Here is a 27,687-nt window from a genome sequence, read left to right on the forward strand (position 1 = left end):
ACTCGTCTTCATCATTGACGAAAACTTCGAGTGATGGCTTCTGCATAATCGTTTGTAGAAAAACAAAACCTGGAGAAAATGCTCGTTAATTGGATCCCGTTGCCTTGGGTGACAGCTTTGTGGCTGGGTGGCAAACACCTTCCTGATGCAGCTTTGTCACTATGCAATTAACGAAAAGGTGGGGGTGACTTAGAGAATGGTAATACTGAAAGAGGACATGTTAAGAGGGGCAAATTGCCTCTGATAAACAATTCAAACTTGGTGATAATTGTCCTGAAAAATGGGAAAACGTAGGTTGGGAGCTAAATTGCAAGAGTTTTCTTGTTTGTGCGGCGGAAGATCACGTAAATAAGAGAAAAATGAACTGTTTTCTTTTGTGATATATAAACACACTTTAACCAGCTCAGGGAGAAACTAAAAAAATTCCCTCTGTCATTTAAAAATTAAGATTTGATTTAGATCAAGCAGTGTTACATGAAAAAGCATTTATATATGGGAGCAAAACTTGGATATACAGATGGCAAGCTTGTTATGGGAAACTCTGCCTCTTTTATCATCATAATGACCTGAATGTGTGCAAAAATGGTTGAAAAATCAAAAGCAAGTCTAAAACACAGTGAGTTGTGATAGTTTGAGCACACTTCTTTATCCATGCTCTGTGAACGATATGCCAAGACTTTATTTGAATATTTTTTTGAGCTTTTGGAGAAGGTACGTTCAAAATAATTTTCAAAATTAAATTAAAAAGAATCTATTACTGACCCTTGTGTGGAATTAAGGGTCTTCAAAACAACACTTCAGTGTCTTAAAATTTCTCAAATTGGTTGGAAACACAGTAAATGGTAAAGGATGCTGTACTTATGATGGGAAGAACTGTTTTTTTCAGCTTTTTAAACTGAAGATTCCTTTTTGTTGCTTAAAGATACAAACAATCATGAAATACATGTTTAAATTTTAAACTACTGGCATCATCTTGGCAACATCTATGGTTTTATTATTTTAGTTTTAAAACTTGGCGTAATTGTATTTGTAATTAATAGATTTTATCCTTTCAATGTTTTTTATGGCTTTATTCTTTTATTGTTTATTTTAGTGTTTTTTTCCAGATGTGTTTTTTCTAGTGTTGTTATGTATGCAAGCAGCTGACCGTTTTGAATTTCCTTCAGGATTAGAATAAATATTCTACTCTATTCTATTCTACTCTATTCTAAATCAGCCTTATAAAAAGTGCTATTTATTGTTTACCTGTTTTACACTTGTCTGCCTTTTTCCCTTTTTAACTGCTGTGATTTTAATGAAAATGAACTGAACATCATGTTTCCTCTACAGAAAGCTTTCATCCATCAAACTCATCAAAAATGGAACATCTTTCTGCAGCTTTTTTTTGTTTGCAACTGATTGTTTCTAATGACTTTGTGGACACAAGACGGATTTAACAAACTGGGGTTGGATCTGAGCAAAACCTATCCTGTTCCCTGGAAACGGTAAAGTGTAAAGATGAAGCCTCAAGCCAACACACAGGTGGAGAGTCAAGCGTTGGGATTTTTAGTTCTTAGTTCCAGCTTGTTTCAGAAGTCGAAATGGATCAAGCTGAAAGATTATCAATGAGAGTTCTTGTTTGAGGTGCAGCAAAGCATCCAAGGATTTTAAACTATGTTTTATGAACTTCTTTCTTTCATAGACTTGAGGATGTTCATGTTTCAGCCTGATTACATTCCATTGAGACAATATTTAATGCTTGATTAATGTTCTTTTTGCTGTATTAGTGAATAATATTGTGCTTCAAGAATAAGAATTCATGAATCTGGAATCCACCTGCTTGGGGCTCTGTGGCTCTCATAAAACACATTTGTTTGCTAAGTTTTACTTATAATTTGTTTTTAAAAATTTTGTTTTTTTTTTCATGTTTGAGGAAAGAAAAAAATACTAGAAATGAGTGAGGCTTTAAAACCACAAATAGTAGAAATAATCTAAGGTAAAGTACGTAGTAAATTTTAACAATTTGTCCATTTTGGTCACAAATCCTTTGTTTGTTTTCTTCTAAATTACATTTCATAATAGAGACGTTTTAACCGTTTTAAAATGTAAAGTTTACCAAGCAAAAGGTTTTATTGTAATCATTCAGAATATTTGTACAACGTTTTATAAGCATCTTATTTTTCTTTGACCGTATTTTACTTTATGACTTCCTCCTTCCTGCTTCAACTCTGCCCAGTTATTTCTAAAGTACATGATTTAAATATAAATATATTTTTTCACAATTCCAGATTTTTGGAAAGTTTTTCATGTGTCTGCTTTCCTTTCCCAGACTTCTTATCCCCTTGAGGGAATTTTTGTAATAAAAAGGAACTTTTATCTATTTATCATGTGCTTCTAGTTTACAACACAGGGGCCTGGATTTTAATGCTTTTCAACTGCTGGATTTTTTCCTTTACAAAAAGTTTTCTGTTCTTTTTCATGGCTAAATTGATCTAAAGCAGGGTAGATGTTTGCAGCTGTAGAGGGAAATAAAATAAGTCTGAAACTAAATTAAATCTGCCGCATAACCTATGTTTTATTAATGTCTCTTATAGGGTGTAATAAAAAACTAAAGATAACATTTTAAAAAACAGTTTTCAGACTCGAAAAAGCAGCTGCATCTAAAGAAAAATGCTAAAAGTGTTATTGTCCTGCAGTGTTAGTCCTATAACAAAGCAGCTGTTAGTTAAGTGCTTTCAGAAGATGGTCTGTCCAATCCCAGAACCGAGGACTTTTAGAATTTTGCAACAGTTCTCAAATGGATGGAGCTTAAGAGGAAAGTTAATGGAGAGAAAATGAAGCCTGCGTGCTCTGAGCTTTGTTGAACAGGGACACATGGAGCAGGAGGCCAAAGGAAGACAAAGAAATACAAATAAAAATGTAGTTTTCCATTCACCTACATGAAAAAACAAAAACTATATGCAAACATTTACCTAAAGATCTGTCCATTTTAAATAGAGCTGTTTGGGTGATAACAAAAAACAGATGGCAAACATTTATCCAAATACTGAGAACCTTCTCAATTCTTGCAGGATTTGTCCAAAACAGATGAAGCAGCTAAATACTATATCACAAACAGATGTTTTGGGCTTTCCCCATCCAACAAATGTTTGAAAAAATAATAGAAATTTCCACTCTCCACTCCTCTGTTCAATTTCCTCCACTTATTTTTGGGATGACACTCACAACACTCACAAAACACAGATTATATTTCTTTGGCTGGACTTTTCTTTTCCACTCAACATTATTTCTCATTGCATTCTTCCTCCCCGTCATCATCAGTGGGCATGATGGGTCTCACACGAGTGCTGCTGGGCACTTCCCTGCCCCGATGAACTGCAAATGTTTATGACAAAAACGTGTTTATCCAGATGTGACTCCTATCCAGAAATTTTCCATTAAATCGTTGTCTCCTGGATGTGATAGAAATGGTGGATCTTTTATCTTTATTGGGTCTGTTCGGAATATTTGATTTGGACTTTGATCATTTTGAGTTTACTACTTTGAATTGGTTTAGATTGACGTAACAGAGTAATAAAGGGCTCAACCTGAGGCAACGTCCAGCTTAAGTTACTACGACAGAGTAAATCTTGCAACAGCTGATGTTTTTAACCAGGTCTTGATGACTTTGTTCATAGAAGCTCACTACAGCTCCTCCATGTCCTCAGTCTCTCTTTACAGTACATAAACTTCATTACAGTAGTTCTGTGGGACTTTTTGTCTAATTTTCAAGATTTGAAATAATATAGAACATGATGGGGATGCCCGGTGGAGCAGTGGCCAGCACTGTTGCCTCATAGCGAGAAGGCCCTGATTTGCATCCCAGCTGGGTCCTTTCTGTGTGAAATTTGCAAGTTCTTCTCATGCATGCATCGGTCTTCTCCAGCCACTCTGGCTTCCTCCCACAATCCAAAAACACTCTTCATAGGTTCATTGGTTACTCTAAGGTGTCCCCAGATGTGCATGTGTAAGTGTGTGTGATTGTGTGGCCCTTCGACAGACTAGAAGCCTGTCCAGGGTGTACCCCACCTTCGTCCAACAGTAGCCGGGGACAGGCTCTAGAAATCCCGTGATCCCAAAAGGGATAAAGCGGGTTTAAAAGATAGAAGGTGCTTAGAATATGAGGACTAATTTAATTGTAAACATGTAACATTGGGCTATAAACATGAAATAAATGGATTAGAGTGGACTTCAACTGCATTTAAACTAAGCTAAACTTGCAACATAACGTAAAAAACTTGTCAGATTATTTTGCCTTTGAATGATCATTTTGTCAGCTGCTAGTAATGTGCTAGTAATGTGATGTTTCCATCTTAGCTCAAACATTCTTAAGGAAGAAATTGTAAGGGTTGGGGGGCTGGAGAGCAGGTAGGACCCAGACGCAGCGGCAGGAGGCACACGGTTCCAAGGCAAGAGGGTTTATTGAACAAAAAGCGCTGCAGAGCAGGAAACAAAACTAGAACTAGACTCACTGTGGCTTGGCAAGAACAGGAAACATGGCAACATCCAAGACATAAATGACGCTACGACATGAAGACGTCAAGACGCTAATGGACCAGCACAAGTGGAAGGGAGAGACGAGACTTAAATACAGACAGGGCAGACAAGACAAAGGTGAACAAGATCAGGACAGATAGGGACAAGGAAGTAAAACTCAGGAACATGACAAAACATAACACCTTTCAAAACAAAACAGGAAACAGAACCAAACATGACAGAACAAGAAATAAAGCAAAAACCAAGACAAAAAAAAAACACAAACCATGACAGAAATCTGTATAACAATTTTTGAAATCTTTAAAAAAAAATGTATGACATTGCAACTTTTTTCAGTTTGGAGCACAAACCTCATAATTCAGTTGGGAATAAAGTAATTTCTTTGTTTCATTGTTTAGGTTCAGACTTGCCCTGAGACGTGCTGCAACGGCCCAGTTGATGTCAGGGTGTGGTTTTTGAGTCTTGGAACAGTATTAACATGCTTAAGTGGAAGCAGACACACATGTAGTCATATTAAAATGTTTTTAACTAAATTAAACTCAGAATGAGATGAACTCAAAATTGCATTGAGTATCCGAAAAACTGATCAGCTACTTTAACTTCTTTATATTTATTGTTTGTTGAGGTCATCTCATGTTTATACAATTGAGAACATGTTCTTTTAGCTTCAACTTCAATTCTGTTCCTTTTGGAACCTTTCCTTTTAAGCTTTAAAAGAAAAAAACTCATTGTGATGCAAAAATTTATCATTTTGTTTCCCCCTTCGGTGCATTTTTAGGTAAATTTGAAGCTTCCCCTTAAAAAAAACAAGGACAGAAAAGCCTTTTAGTGTCAATTCAAAATATTTTTTGCCAGCCTCAAGTAAAAAACAGACCATTCTGATCCAACAATAAGTACCAAAGTAATAAAACAAGGTTTTTTAATTCTAGATTTTCTGTCACACTTCTCTGATCCAGCATAGCCAACCATGTAATCAGCATTGCCAGTACCTGTAAATTTGTAGGGATATTTAAGTTGGTTAGAAATGTTTCTTGAAGGTGCATCTTTGCTGCTTAAAATATAAAAATTAAATAAATAATGACACATTTAAAAAAACTACAATGAAACATCTCTTCTATTCACTTTTTCCACTCACATAGTCTAGATTTAAGTGAGAAACAGTGGGACAGTTTGCACAACAATTAGCAACAGTGAAAAAAATAAAACAGCACAAACAAGTGCAACTAGGTAAATGTGTTGAATTGCAGTAGTGTTTTAGTAACTGGTTACATGCTTTTCTTTAAATGTTCTTTTGAGTATAAAAGCTCCAAACAGGAAAAACTGTAACTCTGAAATCAATTTTTTTCTGTTCAGAAATAATTGTTGGAGTATTTTATTTGATTTCTCTAAAGTTCATTATGGGACATTGTGGGTTCTGTCTGCCCTCTGGTGCAAGGAATACATGTGTTTTTCCACACTCATTAGTTTATCATGTTGTGTATTTATCTTTTAATTTATTTCAATGATTCGTCTGCCTTTTAAAAATATTTAAGCCATTGTCATAGTAACCTTTATTATCGCTACAAGTCTTTGTCCTTGGAGAGAAAATGAATCTAAAAGTTGAATGTAAGAATCTGCAGATTTTGCTTTGCAACTTGTTCAAAATAGTTGCAGTTACAACTATTTTGCAGTAGAGGGTAGTGTTGTTTCATTTTCTAATGTACCTAGATTTTTGCAATACAGTAGAACTAAAATTTTTTTCTTTTTTAATATTTCTGTAGAAAAGAAACATTATAAACTGAAATCTTCTTCTACAGCTCTATGTTTTCCATAAACTTGTCCAAATTATTGAGACAAAAAAGAGTCATTTTTATATCTCAAAAATCAGTTTAATTCTGTACACCAGGTAACAAGAAGACAATCAAGATCAGTTCTACTCATTTACTCTCCTTTTCTTCACACACTCACTCACAAAATCAACATTTTTGCTTGTGCTTTTATCTATCTTTGATTAATCTCCGCTTTTATAAATTAAAATAATTTACAATTAAAAAAATAACAGATTTTTTTCATGGGCACTTGAGAAAGATGATAACCAAAAAAAGGAGGTGCATTAAGGTTTTTGTTCTTCTTCACAGATCAAACAAAGCTGTTTGGAGTCTTCAGGGATTTTCCCAGAGAAATGAGTCATTCTGAAGTACTTTAGCCAGTTTTGCATTGAACGGCGTGTAAAAGTCTCGCAGGATCTCTTTTGTGATGGCCATCATTGGTCCCAGGTTTTTGTCAGCTGGCCTCCTGGTGTTGGAAGCTGGACTTTCAGTGATTTCTGACTCTATTTCTTTTGTCAATGGCCCTAAAACACACAAACACACACACTTCTGTCACATCACTGTTTTGGATTGTTTTTTGTCTAAAGCACTAAACTAAAATAAAGCAACAGCCCAAGTAATTATAAAAACAGCTAACCTTTTTAAACAGGCTCTATTATTTAATAGAGAGAACAACAGTTCTGAAAGAAATAGGCAAAGCTTGTTTTATTGTGTCCTAAAATTTGTGTTGACATTTTCAAGTTATAATTTTAACTGAAAAATATTCCTATTTTTACAAACATGGCAGAAAATCAGTTGTTGTTTGTTGTTTTTATTTATACTTTTCAATTGGTTGCTCACCAAGACCCAGGAAGTCAAAGACTTTGTGCATGGTGTATTTCCTGTTAGAGGCGTGGTCTTCCAGTCTCAGCACCAGGATCTGCTCCCTGTTGAAGACCCTCAGCCAGTCCATAAGGTATACGATGTACAAACCAACTTGCAATCTCACCTGCAGAAGACGGGGAAGCTTGTATGAAACAATTAACCCTCAGAATCTTGCATTGTGACGGTATCTCGTTCATTTTTTACATTGCAATTTTCCACTCTGCGTTTTTTTTCTTTAAATAATTATTGTGGCTTTGTCCCTTTGCATTTTTTATTTCCACCAAAGCTCGTTTTGCATGTATTTTTTATGCAGTCAAAGAGGTAAAGCAATGAAAGAGACTGTGCAATGGCATTGGTGATGCTTTCAGCATAAATTAATAACCGCTATATTAGCAGAGGGCTGTTTCAGCCAGCTGCAGAGAACAAGTGCAGTCCTGCGGGGACATAAAGTTCGTATTGAGCATGATTTCTGAATACAAGGCCACCTATGTGTAAAGTCAAAGAGAGCATCTCGCCTCTTCTTGCTCTTGTTACCCAGCTTGCATCCTGGTACCATGGGAAAAGCTGGGCAAGAGCCCCACTGTGACTGATTATATAAAAAGTTCAGACTTGTAAGCTTAAAATAGTGGTTGGGGACACTGAGAAGGTCAACAGAAATGCCAATCTCTCTGAAAAGTCCATCCTGCTAGTTTTAGCAGGAGCTAAAGACGGGTGGGTTTTACTCAATTTGCTTTTTTCACTATTCTTTTTTACTCTCTAATAAACTGGTAGCTAAAAATGGGTTTAAAGCAGGGCAGGCAGACAAAGCGTGTGGGAGGGGGCACTCACTGGCATGGCATTGTTGACAGTGGTGTTGTACACACAGGAGCGCATCGTGTACTCCATAAGGCACCCCTCGAATAGCTGCAACGATTCCGAGACCTTCTCCTGGAAATCCTCTGCAGACTTGTTGGCAATACCAAAGTAAAGGTAGTCGGAGTAAAGCCTGCAAGTTATTGAAAATACATGAAAAAAAATAATATACATATTTTAGACTCTGCAAAAACTTAAAAACATGCTTACTGCAAAAATGTAATTGTTAAGTTACTCAATTATTCAAAAATAAAACTTTTGCACACACAAAGGTTTAAAATTCTTTTTTTTCTTTTAATAATAAAAATGCATGTTTCATTTTACAGAGCAGGTTGCATCATAACTGACAAACAAAATTATAGCATTTGTGCTCTAGGTCTGAATAAAAAAACAACATTCAAGCATTCTAAGTGTTTTTTAAAAGCAATCACTTGAAACCTAAATACAGCCTTTGTTACAAAAGGCCTTATGTTTCTATTAAACCAGAGGTGTAATGGTCCGTGTCAGCAGAGTAAACAGGGGTATGTTTGCGCTCTGAATCATCCCTGGCAGATTCAAAAAGACGTAGTGGGGAGCATTGCGGCTGTGATTCCTCCCACCTCTCTACCGGGTCCCTGAGCATGACGATGAAGCGTGCATCAGGCTGCACGGCGTGGATGAAGTCCTGGATGAGAAAGGGAGGTTCTCCCTCTGAGGTGTTGTCATAAAAGTACACCCAGGCATTGTTGTCCCACATGGTGGAAGCGCTGGCTTCTCCTGAAAAAAAAAAAAACCCACACAAAAGAACATCTGTAATGTCTGAGCTGCAGCAGACCGTTAAATTCTTTCAAAACTGCTACTTTTTTTTGCTTCTTTCAACTCTCAAGCTCATCTTCCTAGAGGTTTTCTAACATACTATTGATGGAAGAGACCATTTTGATATAACCTAATAGACGGCGCTAATGAGGCTGTTACAACTAACAGTTTTAAGTTGGTGAAGGATAGAAAATCAAGTTTTAATGATGTTTTACATTTTAACCCCCCCTCAAATAATACAAAAAAGCAAAAACAAAAAAAAAATTTTTTGTCCTGAAACTACAATATTTGTTTGACAATTTCAGCAAATGTTTTTACTCAATCCTAAGCTTATCTCAGTTTCCTTCCAGGCTTTGACTAATGTTTCGTTCACACCGGGCATGTGAAGTGCATTCAAGAACGCATATCAATTGGACAAAATACTAAACCTCCTATCTGGAAAAATCCTTTTTTCAGAAATCAAGAAAAATGTGTTTCAAATATTCCTGTAAATGCAGATAGAAGGTTTATTCCCTTGTGACCTTTATGTAATAAAAAATGTCAAGATTTTTCTTTTGCAGATTTACTTAAAATATGAAAATATCCTTGTTATCCTCAGTCAATGTAAAAACTCAAAATTTGCAGACAGGAGGTTTTGTATTTAGGCCATTGATAAGTTGTTTAAACAGGACAAACAGGGAGGGGCTTCTTTTTTATTTCGTTTTATACTATTTACTGGCGCATGTCCGCCAGTTGGAGGAGGCTTGGTGTGAAAGGTCATAGCGGTGCAAATCTGGGCAAGTCTTTTACAGTTCAATTCCGATATACAAAGATACATTTACGTACATTTACATAAACTTTTGATTGGAAGTGGCCGCTAGAAGGCCCATTCCTGAGGGTGGTGTGAATGCAGCATCACAGACTTCTGGTTTACACACGCACAAAACCAGCAGCAGGTACTGCAGAAGTAGTTGTGGAGTCAGTTGTGCAGTCAGTTGTGCAGTCCATAATGATCGCAATCTTCATCCAGCAGTGCTAGAAAAGATGTTCACGCTTCATTAGTCTGTGTGTGCTTTCATTATCCTCCTATCTTTTAAGTGAAGCTAGCGTGCGTTCAGTGGCGGCGCAGCACGACCCGTATCTTCCTATTTTCCTCGGTGAAGGTGTAATATCCAGGAGCTTTTTTCTTCAAAGTGAAACAGGTTCCCTGTGAAGGTGATGATGATGATGATGAAGCACTCTGTGATCAAGTCTCTGAGTCTGTTAGAAAGCTTTATTACTGCTTTCACAGCATGTTTCCGCTCCTCCATTGTGAATTGGACTTGGCTGAAGAAAATCAGAGGCTTGGGATTCTGGCCGACGGCCTGCAACTTGCTGGGCTCTCCCAGCCCAAGTTTGGAATCATGAGAGGCCTTCCTGGCAAACTCCCTGCTTTCTAGTATTACTTGTTTCAAGAAATGAAACAAAACCAAACACCCTGAACCCGTCGAAAAAGATAACGGCTGACACATTTTTGTTTTCTCAACAGCCGTGAGGTAAAATGAGGAGAGAGCACAAACAGACAGAGGAGTAGACACACTGGAGCAGGGTATGTTGATAGAGGAAGGAGGTTCGGGAGATTTGTCCACCCCGCTGGGGACATTATTGCTGTCCTGACAGAGAAAACAAAGATTCTTTTATCCAGCACTTCCAGTGAAAAGGCTAAATGAGGCATAAGGAAGTCCGGTATTATTAAACTGTTAGAGCTTCAATTCAGGCCCGAGTCACAGGCTCATAAAAATGACTCTCCTCTAGTGAAGTGAAAGTGGACGGTAAATAGCAGGCCTGTGCTTCAGCTGCTTCACCTGTTACTGTAATGACAGAACGTTGCACTGCAACTAGGCTTGCAAGAAAAAATTTGAGACGAGTGTTGGCTCATGTAAAGCCAAATGCTACTGGCAGGAGTCTGCAGACTCTCAGCATGACCCAAGTAACAAAAGTCAGAATATGGAGGAGAACTGCCCTGACAAAACAGGAAGCAGGAGATTTTGCTGAACAGGAAATGTTTCTGCAGCCTGCTTGGAGATGTGATATCAGTCAGTGTTTCACGTAATCTCCTGTGCTTCTTCAGCTCTTAACTCCTTTTTGAAATGTCATCTTTCAGATACCGATCAAATAGATAAGTGGAGCTTCACTGGGACTTTGATAAGCAACTTCCTGTGAGCTGCTTAAATCTTTTCAGAGACGAAAAACAAAAGTTCTCTTTGCATGCTTTAATCCAAAAAAATAAATGAATCACACGCTTAAATTTTATTATAGATTATAGAGAGGACTTCACTTTGAATTAAAGGCATGAAATTTAAACAGAAAAGAAGAAAAACAAATGATAAAAAATATATAAAATAAAATAAATAATGAATTGATAAACTCAATAAAATAAAATTAATACAATAATATAAAAAGATTCAAAACTAAAATTAATACAGATTAAATTATACAAAAATGATGTGAAATATATTTTGTTGAATAAAGGTTTACATTAATAAAATGTAAAAATTTTTCTTATTTGCTTCCTTTGCTTGAGTAAGAGACTCATAACTAATTTTTCCATACAGGTTTGTATTATTAATAAATATGGAGGAGCCAGAAAGTAATTGGACAAACCCAATTTACATGTATTTCTATAAGGTAACAACAATTTATGTTTCTAAGACGCCCTTTCAAAAGGGTTTTTTTAATCTAATTGGGAATAATATGGTTAACTAAATGTTAATAAAAAAACTAAATAATGTTTTTTTAGTGAGCAGAAGTGGGGTTTGACCATTTTTTATTATTTCAAAATAAAAGAATTTAAAGTTGATTTCCTATAACACTTTTAAGAAAGTTTAATTTTCCATAAACCCCCTTTCTTTTTTGATTTTAAAGTGTGTTATAAATTCAGTGTTTTTGAAAAGAATGCCTTCTTTCTTGGTCAAAGTAATAATATTATGAATATATTTTAGAACAGGTGAGGTGAATCAGAAATGCGACACAATGACACAACTACAACAAAACACACAAAACCTGTGAAAAACACCTGAAAAAGACTGCAGGTGGGTATTGCAATCATCATTTGACGTCAAGTTGACTTAAAGGAGTAGATCAAAAGGAAGAACGTGAATTAAAATTGACGCGTCTCCTCAGAGTGATCAGCTGATTTTGTTATGGGAGTCAGGTTATCTTCTTGGTGCGCATACCTGTACAATCATTATCAACTACTTCAAAAAATTATTGTACTTGATCAATAAAAAATATATATTTTTAATTATATTTTTCTTTATTTTTTATAAAAATTGTAAATTAAAATCATATATGAAGAAAAAAATAGCAGAATCCCACTGTCTTGCTCCTTATTAGTTACATATTACTTTACATATTTGTCAGTTTCACTGGTACAAATAAATGTACATTTTAAGCCACAAACAGAACCGAGAATATACTATTTTTGTGAATGGTCATTGCTGATGTTTTTTCCTAATTTTATACTTTTAAACATCAGTAATAAAAGTTGTGTTTTGGGTGTTTTTAACATGTTTTTGTGGCATTTTCCTGATGATGGATGACTTACATAAAGAAGATTAAACTTAAAATTGCATTTCTGAATATTTTTATATTCAAATCCCTATGAAGCAGGAGCAGATGAAAACATGCCTTTGGAAAAAGTGCATACCGGTATTTGTGACGTAGAAATTATGCTGGATGGGCCACAACCTTTTACGATAGTTCAGCAATAATCGTAGTGGCTATTTAAACACATTACTAAATCAGTGGGATGTTATATTGCTTACCTATGATGATGTTAGGATGGCTGGGGTAACCCCTGTCATTTGCTGTGAGGTTCCCCTGGATTTGGTAAGCAGTCTGATCGAACAAATCCAGGTAATCTTCTATGGGATATGGATCGTGGACACCCTCACTGAGACGGATGATCCCTGCCAGAAGGAACCAGACACACATTAGACCTGTTTTCATCCTCAGATTTAAAAAAAAAAAACCTGAATTGAAAATGTCTTTGACTGAAAATTAACAGTCAAAGATGGTTTTATCAAGCGTGTTTTCATTCCACCCTGCCCCCTCGAATGCAGGCTGTCAGACCGAAAGTGCAGACTGGAGCATAACTTTGTCTTTGTGGTGCATTTATGATCACAGAAATGTACAGTCAGTTGGGTAAACAGCACCCTCAGGTACAGAAAAAAGTATGAGGCACAGATTTAAATATTTAAAACACCATCTGTGATGGCGAATCATCTTTCATGTTGCTGATTCTGCTTTCCTGTTGGGTGTCAGGGGTCCCTGTCCTTCGGAAACTATATTCTACAGCCCCATCAATGCCCCACGGGGCGGAAAGAAGAATAATGAGGTGAGAACAATTTGAGACAGCTGCCAGTCTCCTCAAAACCAGACCAGCCAGCAGTTTTACAGAATGTGCATTAGCAGCAAAAATGAGGGGGGAAAAGCAACATCTTAGAATTTAAAGTGTCAGTTATTCCTGGAAATTTTGTGACAGTTCAATTATGAAAAAAGCTGCACCAGTTTAATAAACCACCATTTTCTCATTATTTTTTTAGTACGACAAGGTTTTTCCCATTCTGCCAGTTAGGTGTGGCTTTTATATGCTGTATATTACATGATTACCACTATGGGAAGTGGGCCTGCACAATAAATCGCAAATTTATCGTTATCGCGATTTCAAGCTGTGCAATATCCATATAGCAAAAGTTGGCGAAAATAAATGGTAAACCTTAAATGTGCTAAAATAATCTTATGGCAGCTTGAACTATTTAACGAATCGCAGAAATCCTTTTATGCATTTGACCAATCAGATGGAGCCCTTGATGTTGTGGACCAATCGGATGGAGCTTTTATGTTAGATGTTGGCCTCCTATGTAGACCAGGGTCATTTGGAGAATAATTTAAGATATTTTAACTCTTATTTAAATTAAACGGTTGCAGTGAAATGGAAATGTTTTTGTTGTTTTGCTATTTGTTCAAGTATCGCAAGTTATATCGTCATCGCAATACTGATCACTAATATCGCATATCGCAAGTTTTCCTCATATCGTGCAGCCCTAATGGGAAGTATTAGCTACAGCTTCTAAATTAATTTGAAATAATTGAACATAGTTATTTAAAAGGTATTAATTCTATTTTTTTACAGAACATATGTATCTAAATGTTTGTTTGTTTTTTTGCATTCTATACATTTTATTTCTATTCTAATGGGCCAAAACGACACCCAAGTGAACAGGTCCTGCAGAAAATATCCAGGATGTAGAAGAGAGGAGGTAAAATCCCATTTGGATCGGACCACATGGGGGGGGGGGGGGGGGTGATGCTGAGTCAGCTGAAAGTGAAACTCAGCAGAGGAAATAGAGAAAGGCAGTAAATCAGCGTTAACACCTCAGATCGATTGTAAAGCATGGTAATGGAGAAGATTTTTTTTTTTCATGCAGCCATACTGCAGCTGAACACACTTTTTTAATGGTTGGCAAAAAGATATGTGGTGCGCTAGAAAACAGAATTAAAGCAAAGACAAATAAAGGTGTTACTCCAATCAAATCTCAGACTATTGCTGGATGAAAGTGAGAAATGCTCAAATGAGCTGAAGCAAAAATGCACGGAATGAACTACGGGACTGACATTATCAGATTTAAGAGGTACTTTTACCAGATTTTTTGGAGGCATCTAAGACAATACTACGTATCGGGAATGTTCAAGAACGCGCTGCTCTGGCATTCTTGAACATGCCTCACACTGGACTGTCGCTACCTGCCAAACGTCATAGCGGTGCAAATCTCACAAATCCTGCTCTTCACCGCTCTATTCCAAAATATGAAAGACTTGGTGTAGTTTAATCCCTACCCGCCACAAACCGCATTTATTAATTTATCTGTCATGATCTATTTGGCACTTCCATGAATTAAAAAAAATTCAGAGTTTAACTGGTTTAACTCTGTCCAATGATAGCGTGCTTATTAGTACAGAAAGTTCAAAAACTGACTTTCCTACCAATTTTTGAATGTGGAAGCCCAAAACGCACATTAACCCAGACTTTTTATTGGAAGTCACCACTTCAGCACACCGATGGTGTGAACGCAGCATATGTCGCACCCCTTGCCAAACTATACAAAACAAAATGGACTTTTACCCTTAAAAATATAGTATTAAAAATTGTTTGCAAATGTAAATGTTTTACAAGCTAAACATCCAAAATATTCACCAAAAGATCACAAATTATTTACATCTAAAAACCTAATTATCAATCTAAGGTTGAACTATGTTGAGAGGAAAACAAAATAAGGTTTTTAGTAATCTTCTATAATGAAAAGTTCGTACCCTTATGACAAGATCTGACTAAAACTGACACGAATGTGTATTTGCACGTAATTGCTTATATTAATACCTAAGAGTATGACTGCCAAGCACCCTGTTTTGATTCAGTCTTTTGTTCCTGAAATGAATCAGTTACCTCTGCCTATCAGCAACACTTTGCGCTAAAACATTTTTTCACCGTTTCATAGGAAAACGTGATTAGAAAACTCAAGTTCATCATTATTCATCAGTGGCAAAGTCTTAGTAATGGCAACTTCAATGTCTTGCTTCCAGGCTTTTCCTTTTCTTTTTGCTTTTTAGCATGAATAAAGCATCATGGAGTTCTTAAAAAAGTTGTTTTTTAATAGAAACTGTACTCTGCAGAAACATCTGCTTGAGATTCAGCCCGCTCCTTGAGGAAAGTTATCAGGCATGGATCGCGTCAAGTCACCTTTTCTATGCAGGGACTGAGCGCAGCCTCAAGGGGAGCACAATAAATAAATACAAAACAAGGCCATTAGAATTCATGGTGTTTTCAAAGGATGTCTGCAGAAAAAAAGCACTGATTACCAGCGCAGAGCCTGAGGTACATCGTTAGAAAGGAAAACGACTCAGTGACAGCAAACATGGAAGCCAGTGAATGCAGGGGGACCACAACTAAACAAAAAAGCTCCGTCCTTGAGGTACAGCTGCAGAATACAAAAACATAAGACAAATACATGTCGACAAAAACAAAAATGTCTCTTTGGACTACACAAAGGCACATTAATGCAGACTGATCAGCCCAGAGGCTGAATGGTATCAGATTAGGGGGCAAAATCAATGATTTGATGAACTAAAGGCATTTGGTTAGGATCCCGAATTTAATTTAGCAATTTCTTAAATAAATAAACTACTTCTAAAGTTAGAACTGCTTCTTTAAAGATTTATTCAAACATTTTATACCATTTAAATGCAGTTAATTTTTTAAACTATCTTTTCATATAAAGACTTCAAACCAAACTGGTGTTACACTGCAAAATTCTGCAAAATACACAAGTATTTTGTTGAAGCCTCAGTCCATGCTCCTTGTTTCCACTTTAAAAAGATCCATCAGATGGATTTGGAATCTTGACTGAGCTTTTCTGAGCATTTTCTTAACATCTGTCTAATAAATGCAGCAACTCCTGGTGACTTCCACTGAAGTATCTAAATCCCAATTAAACCCAAAGAAACTGCGCTTCTTCAAACAAAAAGGTTGATTTTGATTATTTCATTTCAACAGGACAAGCAAACTCTCACTACTGGATATTTTGTGACTTGAAATGACATCTGGATTCCTGCGGTAGTTGATTAAACATCGCAGATGCTCATGCAACAGGAAAACCACAAAGTCGACTGCACTTTTACACAACAGAGCTGCCACACGACCAGATGTCTGCTGCAAGGCGGCGGTCCCTTTTCTGTGCCAAATGTTTTTCTCTTTGTTTGACTAAATTACTTATTTGCCACCTGCTCAAATTCACAGAATGCCAAACCCAGATGGTGACAAGAGGTTGCATCCTAAGATTGGATCACTGAATATTAAATATTTGTGGTGTAACTAAATAATGCATGGTTTACAAATTGCCCTTTCGAATGCATGCATGTGTAAAAAGAGAGCAGCAACTTAAGCAACAAGTACATGGTGAGAAAACCCGACAGATGTTTAAAAAAAGAGCTAGTCAGCTCCAAAACAGGTTTTTTGTGTGTTCTTTTTGGTGGTTTGTCAGTTGGATGAGCAGATCTCTGTCTCATTTAACGGTTAGAGTTGCTCCAGATTCTTCAACATTTAGTTTACACAAGACTCTAATGAGCCACATCATCACAGTTGAAGATGGAAACTTGCAGCGGTTTGATACTAATGATGGCGCACAAGGCCCTAGAAAGTGGGAGGGAGGCGATTAGCATTCAAAATGCTGCATGGTGAAGGCAATTTCAACTGCAAATACACCATTAGGGCTGTAAACTTGGTGCCGACAACCCTCAGGTAGAAAATAAACGGTGCCTATTCTCATGCACATCACACAGCGGGTGTTGAATATTCATTTGTGAGGTAATTGCACAGAAATTACACCGAGGACTGAACTGAACCTAAGTTTGAGGTTTACTTTTATGCTTTGATAAATCCCCACTTGCACCCACTTTGTAATGAGGTAATAGAGGATGTGCATACATAGAACTGCTAAAGAAGGTGCATTAGATGGTGCTTGTGATACTTTTAAGACATTTTCAAAAGTCTAACATCCATGTTCAAATCTGATTAGTCATGTTTGACAGTTTATCATCAGCCTTTTTAGCCAGAATTAAGGAGGATTGACTCACCAAACCTCTTGCGTGTCCACCAATGAGGCTCTTTAAAAGTGGTGAACTTGACATCTGGATGTCGTCTCAATCTGTCATACAAGTCTGTTGTGCCACACTTGGGTTGGCCAATAATGTAGAAGTATGGAAGGCAACGCATGCGGTAGATTTTCTTGTTGCGATAAAACAAATGTTTGTGGAAGGAGCTCCGCAGGTGCTGAAAAACTGTCCTGAAACGCCGTGAGTAGCGTCCGTACATATTTGTCCTGTACGGGTCTGAAGTTCTGTTTCCAGTGTATTCCTCGTACCAGCAGGGGTTCTTGATACCAGGTAGAAATTTGTGTGGAATCACAGAAAACATCTGGAAAAAAAACAAAAAGGTTTAAAACCTTTTGAAACAAGACAAAACCAACTAAAAAGCACATTAATTTATATTTAATGAGCAAAACAAACGTATAATGTGCTAAAATCATAAAAACACAAGAACATTGTGTTTTATTTTTTTGATAGCTTGAATTTTTTTATTTGAACAGGACTTATCATTTAAGGCTCACATATCTTAGGCATGTAGAACTGCCTTGTTAGCAGCGTGTCCTAAGAGTTCCTTAAGAAGTCTCCAGCTTGTTCAGAACGCAGCAGCAAGATTGTTAGCTGGAACTAGCAGAAGAGATCAAATCACTCCTGTGTTAGTTTCGCTCCATTGGCTCCCAGCTGATTCTAGAATCAAGTTCAAGATCCTCCTGTTAACCTATAAGGCCTTACATGGACTGGCCTTGTCCTATATTAAGGACCTCATAGTCTCTTACCATCCAATAATAACACTTCGCTCGCAAAATGCAGGACTACTTGTGGTTCCTAGAATTAGTAAAAGTATGGTTGGAGGTAGAGCGTTTAGCCACCAAGCCCCTGTTTTATGGAATAAGCTCCCAGCTCTTGTAAGAGAGGCCGATTCAGTTTATATATTCAAAGTTAGACTGAAAACATTCCTCTTTGGACAGGCTTATTGTCAGACTAGTTAGTATTCAGAGATTTTTTAATTTAATGTTAATGTGCTTAAATTAAACTTAATAACAATAACTATTTGTTTTAAAAGGCTGCTAGAAGTTGAAGCTGGGGTAACCATGGTGCATTGGGGTTCTGTCCTCTTTTCTCATCTACTTCTACCCTTCCACTCTTCTCTATTTTTGATCATCATTTATCATTTAGTTCTCCATGCCTCTGTTTGGTGCAGTGCGATTCAGGTATTGTCACTCTTTTCCTCTCCCCTCCTGGGGAGTGGGAGTGCTTCCAGACTCCAGTTGGCTCATCCGTGCTTCTGTTCCTGACCCTATACCTCGCCTTTGCTCCCGCTCCTACACCTGGCTATGGATCCTGCCTCTGGCTCGTCTCTGCTCTGTACCCGACCGAGTACCTCGCCTCTGCTCCTGCTCCTACACCTGGCTGTGGTTCCTGTCTCAGGCTCGACTCGCGCCCCTGACTGTCCCCCCAACCACGGCTGGATGAAGCTCGTCTGCTGGACTTTATATATGTAGTTGTAGTGTTAGATAAGTTAATTCTTCTCTAAGAGTTCTGGTAAATCGCCTGTCCGTCCTGGGGGAGGATCCCTCCTTCATGTGGGCACCCCTGAGGTTTCTTTGTTTTTTCCGGAATCCGTTTTTTTAGGAGTTTTTCCTTACTGCGAAGGGGGGTCTAAGGGCAGGGATGTCAGTATAGCTTAGTCAGTTTGTTAGTTCATTTTAGTATTTTCCTATTGAACTCTTTGTATTCATGATCCTTTTGAGTTCATGTTTTACTTCGAAGCCCATCGAGACGACTTTTGTTGTGATTTTGGGCTATACAAATAAAATTGAATTGAATCGAATTGACTTGAATTGAATTTTTTAACAAAGGTTTGTGTTTTTATAATAGATCAATCAAATGAAAACATTTCTGGGTTTTGAGTAACTTCAGAAATTTCCTTTTCTATCTGAACTACATAAATGACATTTATTGCAACAACCATCAGCAAAAATAAAAAATACATTTTGTTATTAATTTTGTGGCTTCAGCACACCTCAAACATTAAAACGAAAAACAATGTCTAGCAAACGCTGAGGGAGCCATTTTGGATCTAAGTGACACATGGTGTAAAACATTTTAATTGTGTGAGGACATATGAGGAAGTTTCTGTCTTTCTCCCAAATAATTCAGACAAGTAACATAAAGATTAATTAGACAAACTCTCACAACAAATAGATGTAGGGCATGGTTTAGTTTTACTCACGTGTGGATCAGTTTTGATCAGTGCATTCAGTTCTGGATTGTGTCTGCTGCTGCCAAACTCCACCTTGGACTTAATGGATTTGACTACAAGTCTAATGTGTGCATAATCCTTCTCTGAGGAAAGGTTGAAGGCAAACAGTCCAGGGTTGACCATAGTGCTGAAGTGGTAAGGAGATGGAGTGAGGAGGAGGCCCTTTTTGTCCCCATTAAGAACGTACGAAGCCATGATGACGAACATGACAGCCAGCCCAAACAGGATGCCATAGACCCGGATCTTGCAGAAGCAGCCTTGGTTGTTGGAACGCTTTTGTGCGTCCCTATTCACCTCCAGGACTGCAAAAGGGTTCATGGGCGTGTTGTCCACCTGCAGGAGCAGCGGCCTCTTGCGGTAGTCGTCCAAAGAAGGGCCCAGCAGGCTGTACTTGTAGTCCATCTGTGTCATGGTGTCCAACTTTGGGCTGACAATAATGCAGTATGTTTTTATGACTGTGCAGAGCATCCCAGTGTTGAGGAAGCGTAGCTTATGTCGATGATGGACTATGGAGAACAGCTGGCCTCATCTGCAGACACCTGCAGACTGAAGGTGAAAACAAGGTTAACAGAAAGTTATCACTTCATTAACCCTAGATAACCATTCATATCATATCTGATGCACATTTCTGGGATCTCTATCTCATTAATACAATTAAATCTCTCCATAAAAACTTACAGTATATACCTCGTATATGTTTTGTGCCCTGTAGTGCATCCTCATTCCACTAAGGGCAGTAGAAGGGCTTTTCCTGTTCAAAATTGCTGCTTCCTTGAAATTTTAAAAACACTTACAGCGGGAAAAGCTTTGCTCATTTTCAAAACTTTCCAGTGAAAATAACGCATCTATTGTCATTCATGCTTTTACATGTGTGCTGTATTGAAATAATGTTAAATTTGTTGATAATTAATTTTATTTAATGCAGTTACACCATTCAAAAATGCGTGTCTAATACGAGACAGTAGGTAAATAAGGTGCTTTTGTTCTAAACACTCATGTCATTATGTTTGCACCTTAAACTACCATTGTTGTGAGTAAATCTCACCAAATCATCCAACGGCTCATAATTGACACGTATTATGTCTCAAAAAATTATTTTGTGTGGATTTCATCAAAGGCATGATCTTAATTCATCAAAATTAATTGTTTGATGCAGTGGGCTTTACAAGGTTAAAATTATTAGTTTTTTACTTTTAGTCTTTTCAGTTGTCCCTCTTTCCATAGCACTGATCACTTCAACTTAAACCTGTGAGGTAAACATAAGAGGTAAAATGCAGGGCTAAAGAAACGTAAAGCAGGTTGAAGCTAATTGAACAAGTTTCCCCTGACTCTTCCTGCTTTAATCTGACGGCACAGAGACACCCAACCCAGCCTGAAAGTCAAACCAGCCATTCTCCTCATGCCTAAGTCACAATATGCACCAAGTGATAAGGATGTGGAAAGGTTTTAGCCTGGAAACTATGAAGCATGTTGGTCTCTCCTGGGTAGGAGCACCAATATCTGAGATAGCCAGGCTGACTCATAGGAGGGATTATATTATCAGAAAATAGTATTCCTCCCCATGAATTTACGTGGACGAATTGTCACCCGCAGATAAAAAGGAAGGCAGGCGTCTTTAAGGGACGAAAGAATGGAGGATCGCTAATGATGGTGTATCCGCAAATGACAGTTTCATCCTTCCGGTTGTCTTTGTGTCTGAAGTTGAATCGCAATGTGAGTTTAATTCAGGACAAAAAGATGTTGAAGCTTAGCCAAGGACACTTTTTAAAGCTGGAAATGGGGCTGTTCAGCTCATCAGGGCTGGTTCACACCTGAAGCTGCATCATTAGAAAACTGACTCACCGCACAGACACACACTCCTCCGGCTCTGCAAGAATGCCACGTGGAACACCGTGTTTTTGTATGTGCAGGTCAGTATACAAATACTTGCAACTCAAGAGATGTCATTTGACCCTCGGCAAGGCTGTCAGCATTATCTCCACGGCAACAGTTATTCTGAAGGTTATCAAACAGGCAACACTGAAGAAACATGCACAACACTGAACACGTTTAAGTTAATTACAAGAAAATCTCAGCAATTCTAAATTTCCATCTGAAAATGATAAAGAAAACAAAGAAAAAAAGAAACTTTCAGGATGTTTTATCCTAAACTTGGATACTCCAGTCACAGCTCGAAAGATGCACAGATGCACTCCTCCTCTAACTTTATGGAATTGTTGGGGCTCAAGGTTGTATCAGATGGAAGAAAGGTATAAAAAAGATTAAAAAGAGATTAAGAGGAGGAAGGAAAATGGGAAGTGTGCCATTTACAATAAAAGATTATTCTCAAGGGTATTTGCGTCTAAATCAGCCTACCAAAAGTAGCAGTGGGTGACTGGCAGCTAGGCAGATATATTCTTCTTATAGAGTTAATGTCTGACCTGAAGAAATGACTTAACTCAAATAGAATTACATTCAGAGAAAACAAGTTTAGTGTCTTGATTTTCCCTTTGACAGTTCTAAAGTTTAGCATTTGAATTTGTCAGATAAGTTGAAACTGATGCACTTCTAAGAGAGATTAAAGTAGTATAAAAATAGTTTTAAAAAAACATCAATAAACTAGATTCTAGTTTTTGTTTCTTAAATGATGATAATTGCATGAGAAGGAAACAGCAACTAGAAATAATTATCTGATTAAGGAGAAAATCAGCAAATACACACAGCATGATGCTGATAAACTCTTAAAGGTTGTTGAATATTTTCTCAACAGCTTATTATTCTTGCAAGCATTTTTTTACATTAAAAGGTCAAATCAACAAAAAAGGAAATGTTTTTTGTCATACACCTCTCACCAGTCACAATCCCTTTCCATATCTAACTAATGCTACTATTACACTGCTTTAAGAACACACATTCAGAACATAGTGTTAACACTGAACAACCAGGGTTATTTTTTCTTAATCTACTGTTTACTAGTGCATGTTCGCCAGTTGAAAGAAGCTTGATGGGAAATGGCCTGAAAATGTCTTACAAATGTGCATAGCTATGCGTGAATGAGTCGACCACAAGGCTTTTTTCACTTTTATTTCAATTGACCCTTATACATCCCTGCTTTTACAGAACGGGTTTTGTTTGGCAGTTGCTTTGTGATATGAGGAACTAACAAATAAGATGTTGGGAGGGAGGCAGATATGCGCCAAGAGTTCATCCACATATTCAAAATATAGAACTCACGCATGTAACAGATGTCACGGGATGATTTGCATATCATCTATTTTGAAGTTGATTTTGTTTTATATAGGTGGAAATCCAAACATTTAATGGGAATTGTAAATAAAATGACAAATAACACAAAAAAGAGTTAATCTGAGTCCATCATTGAGATCATACACTGCCATATTAGCACATACTGGAGTCCACTTTGCCATGATTATAACTGACTTCAATCCATCTGTCATAATACCCAGCATGCTCTTCTGATTGCTACACCCCTGTGCAATGCAAATGAGTCTGGCCGGGGTTTTAATAACCCATCCATGAAAGGCCTCTCCATGAACAGCCTGCCATTTAGGCACAAATGAGTCAAACAAATTATCACACTGATTATTTTAGAGTCTGAACATTTGAAAAAAATATATATATGTATTTAAGTGAATAACCTCACAGATACATGAAACATGCTTTTTATGTGTTTATTAAAATCAATAGCATAAGTTGTTGGGTTTTTTTTTTCAAAATAAAAAATGTCAACATTTTAATGCAGAATTGTTTGAGTATAAAAATATTAACTTTGTATCATTTCCTTTTAAGGTGTGAGAGATGCAGTTTCCAAATCCCTCAGCACTCTTGTTTAACTACCAACGACACTGTGCAACCCTTTAATCATCGATTCTTCAAATCACAGCAGGGAATTCTCCTTGTGCCTGGCTGGGAAAACATTCCACCTGATGGAAATCAACGTGTTACCTCCCCAGCTCTCTGTAGAGAATAAAAATGTTATAACTTGCCGATGAGGCCAATTGATTGAAAGCAAACTTGACAGAAGTATATAGCTCAGAGATCACAGAATAAAAAAAAGATTTTTTTTTTTACTTCATCTATAACAACTTGGTAAGATTAAAAATGTTTCTCTCAGCAGGGCAGAAAAACTAGATTTTTATTTGAAAATTGTCACTGTAAAAGTCTGATTCCATTCTGAATAAGAATAAACATATAGATGATCAAAACAAGGACATCTCTTTAAATGTCAGCACCACCGTCTATTATTTATTGCTGTTTACATGGCAAGGCAGCTTAATATTTATCTGCCGCAGCAACAGGCAGATTACAGCCTGCACATGCAGGGCTTTTGCTGAGACAGGTCGATAAACCGCAGAAAACCTAATCTATACTGCCATGAGAAGTCAAAGCAAAATTGTTACAACCTCACAGACAAGTTAATAACTGGATACAGCATCTCCAATCTCGTGTGAATGGTGGAGGATGAAAAAGAACAACAGCATCATCAAACAGACGAGTGCCAGAAAGACTGGAACAAAACAAAATACCCCAAGTGGAACAGAAATCCAACAGAGAAGGAAGTTAGGAGATGTTACAGAAAGGCAATCTGTTTTAGTAGTCCATGCAGAAGATATTAACATATCTTTCTTATATTGTCTTATTTCGCAGTTTTTAGTTTTCTACTCTTACTTGACTTTTTATTCCACCGGAAAAAATTGCACTGTAATTTCGTTGTACATGTACAATGACAAATAAAGATATTTCTATTTCTATTTCTATGCAGCTGCCTGGAAAATCATGTTTTTAAAGACCCCACACTGCAATTCAGTCAATACAACAACAAGCTTTGCCACATTTTTGGATAACTTACTGAACAAGAAAAGCTTCTGCGTGGAAGTTCTGACAATTTCAACAGAAACTGCTGATGATTACTAAAAAAATAATGACAGAATTACTGAGAATGTGCGTTGTAAGCAGTTTTCTTCAGGAAATAACTCGTCCGCTCTATTGTTAACTGGTCTTGCACAAGCCACAAAGTGCAAGACAAAAGGATGATGGTCACTAAAAGTTCATGGAGTGCTGGCAGGAATGTGTCAGAAGTAGCTGGAAAAAAACAAAGGGTCCATCAGTGCTGTGTCAGCAGGAAAAACTTTCTTCTCTACCAGGTCGCTGATAATTATGGAACTCCATGAGGCCAGTGTAAGGGGGGGCAGGCGTGACACACGCTCTGACGCGTGACGGAGTAGAAGCCCCGTGACGGTGTTTGAAGATGACAGTGTTTGGCATATCCCCCAAAAAAAAAATTACGGTAATTTTCAATTTGTCCTAATTGATGGTTGACAATTTAACTGCCAACTCAACCAAATAGTGGAGATATTTTCATGTACCGTATTATGTTTTCTTGGTTGGGTAGTTAAAGGCTTAACTCCTTTACTTCCACTTTCTTTTCTAGGTGAAAGGGCAGGAAGAAATGCCAGTAATCTGGCAAACTTCAGAACTTTTCAATGATTCCAAATTTCAAATAGACTTCAATAAAAGAAAATAATAATAACAGCCTGGTAATCAGGTGTCAAAAAATATAAATGTGCTATTTTTCTCATTTTTAGTCACCACAGTTTGCTCTGAAAAAAACCTTTTGATTGTTGGCATTATTAGTAAATTATACAGATATAACATGTGGAGTTCTGTATGTGTTTAATGATGAAAGTTTTCTGGATTATAAAATTAAAATTTGAGTTTTTTTTAATACATGTTTTTGTATGAAAAGCTGCCAAAATGTCACTTATAAAAAACAACAATCTTTTTTCGTTTTCCTTCTTTACATTTAAATTTTTCTAAAGACTATTTGAAAAATTTTATTGATTTATTTATTGATTAGATGCCAAAAGCAAAACCAGCTCATTAACAAATTAATGAGCTTTGAATGATTAAAATGAATTTCATTATGAGTGTAAATAAAATGAGAGCCACAAGAGACTAACAAAGCATGAAGTAATTCTTTGTAAAACCTTAAGAGTACCAGAGGTGGAGAGCAAATGTCTACAATCAGACCATTAATAATAGACTAAAATGTGTGGCCTGTCTGATCCATTAAAGTCTTCTCAGCAGCTCAAAGAACCATGGAAAGAGGGTAATGACCTCAAGAAGGACAAAAGAGACAGAAGAGAGATCATTTTGTCCTTTTTTAAAAGAGAATCCATGATAATGACCAGAAAAAAGTAATCCATTACTCTCATCAAAAAAAGCCAAAGACTGGTACACCTCTTTTTCTCATTAGACTAAAGGGCCTGCCCTTGACCTTACTAAGTATCTATACACAACCACTAGAGTGTCTGGCTGCAGTAGAGGAGATGGTTCTGTTGGTCACTTCTTATCTTTTCATCTTTAAATGTCTTCACTTCATCGGCAGTGTCAAACGGCCTGATGTCTTGATGAGAAAGGTGGCTGTTTTTTTGTTGATAATTTGCACTGCCGTGATGATTTTAACCATCAAAACAAACAAAAAAAACCAAAAAGAACCCAATTCTTACTTAATTTCATTCGTTTCATAATTAAAGATCAATTAATAGCAAATAAACACAAATAAACTGGCTGAATATTCAAGTTGAGTCTAATTTGTTTATTTTTTTCAAAAATGTTCGTCCAGAAAGGCAAGCATGGTGCTGCTGTTAACGTTTGAATGCACGACTGTGTGTTATTGCAACATTACATCTCGCCACTTGTGTTTATCCCCCTGAAAACAAAAGGGTTCCCACATCCATTGACAGTAAATAGAAAAAAAGTATAACCTAATGAGGTTACCATCCCATATTTACACACAGGAGATCCTCACAAAGAGAGTGTGGCTGACAGTAACATCCAAGAAACGAGTGAAGATTTAGAGAGGATAAAGCGCCAGGTTTATGCAGATTATCCAGCAAAGCTGTGAAGATTTGTTTCCTTCCTTTTTGTCTGGTTTTTGAAAGCAGCAGCATCTGGCAGTGCATTTTCAGTTACTGGCCAATAAAAAAGATCATTGCCGACATTTGAAATCACAATTGACAGAATAAGTTCACTCATTTGCAAACCTTACATATGTTTACATAACAGAAATTATTCTGAATATTTATTCCTAAACACTGATTGAACTCAAGTTTTTATGTATCGTAAATTATGTTAAGTTAGATTGACTGTACTCTTGAATCATTTAATAGAAAAATAACTTAATTTAGGCTTATATTTTCGTTGATCTATTGATGCATCTTTTAACACAAGATTTGTGTTAAAAAAATTAAAATTATTTGAAAAACAGGCCTGAAATTTTCAGAGAAACTTTGATGAGGTTTCCTACAAATACAAATCACAGATGATCAAAGTCTTCAGATTGGCATCTGTGGCTCGTTTGGTCCTTCAGAAAAAGTCTATGATGTTGTCTTTCATTTTTTGTTTTCTAAATGTCAAATCTGTCTCGCTGACAGATTTTTAAATGCAGCAGAAAAAAAGACATGACAGGAACTTGTGAGCAAATTTAAGGCTGATAAGAAGAAAAATATCACGAAATACCATCTTTTCCACAAAATCGTCAAATTGTAGAGAAAGATTCGATCTTTGGGTGCCTTGTGAACAAATTTCTTTCTTTGTCCTCTCTTTTTCACCTAAAAGACTTGTCAACAGTCTATTCAGCCTCTCACATTTTACACCGAGCATCTGCAGTCGTTCAGTAACACGCATTTTGAATTTTTCCACAGGACGGGTTTAAAAACAGAACAATCCAGAGACAACTACATGTTAGAGTTAAAATGTGGGTGATGAAAGGAATTTGTTCCTTCACTTCTCAAGCACTGTCTTGGCTCCAAACGGGATGAAACCCAGTCTGCTGTCATAGTGACAAATGTACAAGAAAGCCAGCTCTGAGGATAGAACACTGAAACAACCTTAAAGTATGCAGCAACTCCAGTTTTGAGGGTCAAG

General features: G+C 37.0%; 1 protein-coding gene across 2 annotated transcripts in view; it reads right to left on the reverse strand.

Moving 5' to 3' along the window:
• Window positions 1–6,361: 6,361 nt before the first annotated feature.
• Window positions 6,362–27,687, reverse strand: part of chst15 (carbohydrate sulfotransferase 15) — a 35,040-nt gene continuing 13,714 nt past the window's right edge. The window contains exons 1-8 of one of the 2 annotated variants that reach the window (XM_023949653.1): window positions 24,608–24,631; window positions 19,729–20,304; window positions 17,487–17,826; window positions 12,620–12,763; window positions 8,639–8,795; window positions 8,016–8,172; window positions 7,164–7,311; window positions 6,362–6,847 (exon numbers count right to left, since the gene is read on the reverse strand). In XM_023949653.1, the coding sequence (XP_023805421.1) occupies window positions 6,657–6,847; window positions 7,164–7,311; window positions 8,016–8,172; window positions 8,639–8,795; window positions 12,620–12,763; window positions 17,487–17,826; window positions 19,729–20,226 (1,635 nt within the window). In that variant the 5' untranslated portion in view covers window positions 20,227–20,304; window positions 24,608–24,631 and the 3' untranslated portion in view covers window positions 6,362–6,656. Of the gene's footprint in view, window positions 6,848–7,163; window positions 7,312–8,015; window positions 8,173–8,638; window positions 8,796–12,619; window positions 12,764–17,486; window positions 17,827–19,728; window positions 20,305–24,607; window positions 24,632–27,687 lie in introns of those variants that run through there. The other variant, XM_023949652.1, reaches the window with a different exon arrangement.

This window comes from Oryzias latipes, chromosome 19 (genome assembly GCF_002234675.1).
Source record: "Oryzias latipes chromosome 19, ASM223467v1".
Taxonomy (NCBI): Eukaryota; Metazoa; Chordata; class Actinopteri; order Beloniformes; family Adrianichthyidae; genus Oryzias; species Oryzias latipes.